This window comes from Sardina pilchardus, chromosome 3 (assembly GCF_963854185.1).
Source record: "Sardina pilchardus chromosome 3, fSarPil1.1, whole genome shotgun sequence".
NCBI lineage: Eukaryota > Metazoa > Chordata > Actinopteri > Clupeiformes > Clupeidae > Sardina > Sardina pilchardus.
The window spans coordinates 34,882,613-34,887,612 of record NC_084996.1 but is presented as its reverse complement, the minus strand read 5'-3'; the positions used below and the strand labels follow the sequence as shown (position 1 = coordinate 34,887,612).

Sequence of the window (5,000 nt, the reverse complement as noted above, 5' to 3'; positions counted from 1 at the left end):
ATTAGATAATTAGCTGCTAAAGAAATCCCACGCAACTTTTTCTATGTGTGCATATGAATTCTAACATTGAAGCTGATCTATTCAGGCTTTACAGCTTATATAGACCCCAACGGAAAATATTAAGTAACTATTTCAGCTTTAAATTCAGTGCCACAGAACTTAGCTTAGCTTAGCTTAGCTAGTTATAATTGTTTTATTTGAGTATTACTTATTGATATCAATGTGATATTGACTGGCATGTGTATGAAAAAAACTACCCCACACAGTGGTTTCAGCTGTCCGCAGTCGATCTTGGAATGCTTCCCTCTCTAGTGTATATAGTACTAAGTGTGTGCGTGTGTGTGTGTGCGTGTGTGTGTGTGTGTGTGTGTGTGTGTGTGTCCTAGCATACACTACATGCTAAGTGTAGAGATCTAGATCCTCCCGACTGGATGTGGAGATGTCTCACCTGGTGAGTAGAGTTATCGTCCTCAGGGGATGACTGGTCTGCCACTCTGAACAAGGTGGCAGGTGTGGGCCTCCGACGCCGTATCTAATACACACACACACACACACACACACACAGAGGGAGAGGGAGAGAGAAAAAAACATAATTAAGCAAAACAACCTTGACCCATGAGCACAAATGGAGTGCAGTTGACTCAGAGCAGAGTTGCCGTGAGAGTTGTCATCTAATGTCCTGGCCAGCCACATTCAGCCTCCTTTTTTTCCTTGCGAGGGGAGGGGGGGCATTTTGGAACACAGCCACCTCATCAAGGATTTGCGCCAATCAAAATTCCAGCTGAGGTCATGGGTCAGCCAGTGGGTGACCTCAGCTCCGAGGGGCCATCCAAACGCAGGCAGGAGTCTTCCAGAATGTTCTGGCTCATGCCGTTCTGCCACAGCTTACGTGCAATTATGACCCTCAGAAATCATGCTCAGAAATGACTTGTACACAACAAGCTGGGACTTAAGAGAGGCAGAGGCCGAGCCAGAGAAAGAGGCATAGAGGAAAACAGTGTTGCGGTGCCCATTTACACAGACACAGCTTCACATCAGCAGTGCATGCTGGCTCTAACTGTTTAATGTTTGGCTTCACTAATGCATATTAGTTGCCAATTAGGTGTAGTGGGAGCGTGTGTGTGTGTGTTTCAGTCATCCTATCTCCCCCTAGTTTCAGCTTATCTATATTGTAAAGGCATATACATACGTGCATGGAGTTACGCATTCCCCTTGAGCCTGTATCCATTCTGAGAGAGTGCGTGTGTGTCTGTGTCTGTGAGCGTGAGTGAGTGCGTCAGCTTGCACATAGACCCCTTTTGTGGCAGCCTGAAGCGTCTGACAGGACATGAGAGGTGATAACGCTAATCTCTCTCATCCACAGCCTGTATGAGCCACCCCTCCACCCCTCCACCCCTCCACCCCTCCCTGCCCTCTCCACCTCTCCACCCTGCCGCCTGCTCACTCTGCTGAGGGGTCATGGGCCTGTGTGGGCCCTCTATGGGACTGGGGCCCTCTCACAAACAAGGCCTGTTCCGTGGGTGGCTCTGGGGGGGGGCGACATGACAGTGGTCAGAGGTGCTGGGAGAGACAGCTGTGTGTGTGTGGACAGCTGTGTGTGTGTGGGGCTGCAGTGACCGCGTCCACTCCAGGGGTGGACATGTGCTGACACTGGGGTTGCACCCTCACCCTCTTGCTCTGTTTTGTTTTGCTGGCCTTTGCTGCAGCCATCTGTGGAATGATGCAGAGAGTGGGTGATAGGGAGACATGAGACCGTAGGGTCCCCTGAGGGGGGGTTGGGTGTGGAGAGGCCGTGGTGGAAGACATGACATCCACCAACACATATTTCTGGGGAAAAGTTCATCAAATGTAAGGTCGTGTCACAGTCTGCAGAGGAAGTGTCCAGGCCATGGAAATATGGAGCTCACATTTAGCACACATTCGCTATATTCTCCCTACGTCTTACCTGCAGACCCTAAGGAGACATTATAGACATATAGCATAGGACATATGAAACACTATGATGTATATATAGTCTCAGGTTAATGTGGTAAGAACTGGAATTTAAGGAGTTGTTATGTTGGGAAGTGTTTTGTACATGCAGGGCTAATTCCAGTGATGGACCACCCATAAATCATGTAATTAATGGACGATTCAAACCTCTCAGTTCTCTTTTTTCAAGACTCAAACAATGCTAATCTCTCTCTCTCTCCCTCTCTCTATGGCTATGGCTATGGCTATGGCTATGGCTATGGCTATGGCTATGGCTATGGTTATTTAGCAGACGCCTTTGTCCAAAGCGACATACAAATAAATAACAATACAAATTAAATTAACAGTGAACAATTACAAACTAGGGAGAATAGTAATATTATCAGTAAAACAATACTCTCTCTCTCTCTCTCTCCCTCTCCCTCTCTTTCTCTCATGCTGGTGTGATTGTGGGTAGACGTAAGGTTTTGCGTCATATTAACAAACCAATTGTTGCCAAAGCAGTGCGACTCGGCCATGGTGGAAAGCTACCAGCACAAGCAGCCACAGATCAGAGTCACATTTATTGCGGACAACACCCTCAGCATTCCAACAGCTCTCAAATCCCATCATCTCTCTCTCTTTCTCACACACTCTCCTTTTGACCCCTTCTCTTCTTTTCTCCTCTTCTCTTTCCCTTTCTTCTCTTCATCCTATTGACCTCGTCTCTTATCCTGAGGGGGCTTGAGTGTCCCTTTCTTCATGCCCAGATCAACTCCATTTTAAAACGGTCTTGCCCCAATCCTCTCCATTCCCCACCCTTGTGTTGCTCTGTGCTCGTGTAAACCCCTCTAATGGCACATCAGTGTCCTATTTAAAGAGCCCTCCAACCACAGTCCCCATCTAGGCACGCCCTGACCTCATATTGTCTCTCTCTCTCTCCCTCTCACTCCGTCATTCTATCAGTCTGTCATTCCATACGGATAAAGCAAAGCAATAGCAACCAGGTAGTGGTAGTGGAGGTGTGTGTGTGTGTGTGTGTGTGTGTGTGTGTGTGTGTGTGTGTGTGGATGAGACCCGCTTTGGAGTGAAACACCAACAGAGTCTGTTTATGTATGAAGAAGGGATAGAGGAAGAGAAAGAGGTCAGGTGAAGGGAATGAAGGAGAGAAGAGAGGAGAGAGAGAGAGAGAGAAAAGGAGAGAGAGGTCACAAGCAAGAAGAGAGACAGAGTTGGTGGTACAAAGATAATTAAGGTCAAGGAGGTGTTTTGTAACAATTTATAAATGTATCACAGGTTCAGGTTTTTTTTTACTTTACTCCAAGACATTGGTCTAAAATTAGCTCAGATAATAGCCCAGATAGAAATATGTCAGACAGAGAGAGACAGAGAAAGAGAGAGAGAGAGGACGAGAGACATTTGGATCAACACGCCATGTGTCAGATGAAATCAATAGGAATCAGACTTTTCAGTCTTCGACCCATATTCCAGCGCGCGCGCACACACACACACACACACACACACACACACACACACACACACACACACACACACACACACACACACACACACACACACACACACACAAAGGCAGTGAGTGGAGAGAGAAACCCAGAGACATGAAATGAGCTCAATGACTGAGGGCCATTACTGCAAACGGGAACATGCACATGAAGCGCTGTGTCCCCCACCAAGTGACCAGGCTTGTGAAAGTGACAGACCATGATGTAACCAGAGGCCATAAGTCTTGTAATTCTCTGGCTTTGAAAAGAACCTCGTTAGGAATTACGCAAGTTTCTCTCCTTATGCTACAGACTCAAGCCACCAAGTCTGACTCCTGAAACATGCTTAATGAACAAACATTCTTTCATCATGCGCAAATGCACTCACTCTCTCTCTCTCTCTCTCTCTCTCTCTCACACACACACACACACACACACACACACACACACACACACAGAGAGAGAACATCTCTATGTGCAGCACCTGCAGCATCTGTAGAGGCTTATTGTTCTGATCCTCTCATTGAAAACAGCTTTTCAGCAGCCCAGGTGCACATGCAGGTGTAAAAGTGTGTGTGTACTGTGCAGGTGTGTGTGTGTGTATGTATGTGCAGGTGTGTGCGTGAGTACTCAGGTAAAGCTGTAGATTAAGAAACTTGTCTAATCGCTTCGATACTATTCCTCCCTGGGCTATGCTAACTAGACAATCAGACAATCATTTATAGTCTCTGTTATCAAAGATGTTCTCAGTAACTGTCAAAAGTGAAGAGTGTGTGAGTACTGGCGTGGACATTTGCTTATGTGCAGGCTGCAGGGGATAAAAGGTCCATTGGTCCATTCATCTTTGAAATGGAGGGGTCATTTGACAACTGACCAGACAGAAGCACCACTGTGTGCACACATATCAGTCTGACAGGCTGTGTCTCTGTTGCTCAATATGCCAGATCATTTATGACCACAGTGCATTTCTCTCTCTCTCTCTCTCTCTCTCTCTCTCTCTCTCTCCTTCTCTCTCTTTCTCTCTCTCTTCTCTCTCATCTGGTTCTCAGTCCCTTCCCGGCAGTCTTTGCTCTGAAAGGCGACTCAAAGCTAAGAATGGCACTAATCAGGAGAAATGCTCCATTAGGGCACCAGTGAGAGGGAGAAACAGACAGACAGAGTGATGAGTAAGGTGTAAGACGGGCTGTGGTTGTGTACACGTGTTTTTGTGTGTGTGTGTGTGTGTGTGTGTGTGTGTGTGTGTGTGTGTGTGTGTGTGTGTGTGTGTCCATGCTCAGGTGTGTGGGATGTGCAGGGTGTAGCTGTGGCTGATGTGGGACTGCCCCCTGGAGAATGTTTCTCTGATAGCACTATCAGCCTATTAAAAGCAGCAGCAGACGCAGTAGGACACCCTAAACTAGATCTCAGCGCGCGTGCACACACACACACACACACACACACACACACACACACACACACACACACACACACACACACACACACACACACACACACACACACACACACACACACACACACACACACACACACACACACACACACACACAC

At 47.2% G+C, this 5,000-nt stretch overlaps 1 protein-coding gene across 2 annotated transcripts in view; it reads right to left on the bottom strand.

Annotated features, from left to right (window-relative positions):
* ppp1r1b (protein phosphatase 1, regulatory (inhibitor) subunit 1B) overlaps positions 1 to 5,000 on the bottom strand; it is a 20,934-nt gene that overhangs the window by 5,300 nt on the left and 10,634 nt on the right. The window contains exons 1-2 of one of the 2 annotated variants that reach the window (XM_062533029.1): positions 1,190 to 1,285; positions 449 to 532 (exon numbers count right to left, since the gene is read on the bottom strand). In XM_062533029.1, coding sequence (XP_062389013.1) covers positions 449 to 532; positions 1,190 to 1,228 — 123 coding nt within the window. In that variant the 5' untranslated portion in view covers positions 1,229 to 1,285. Of the gene's footprint in view, positions 1 to 448; positions 533 to 1,189; positions 1,286 to 5,000 lie in introns of those variants that run through there. The other variant, XM_062533028.1, reaches the window with a different exon arrangement.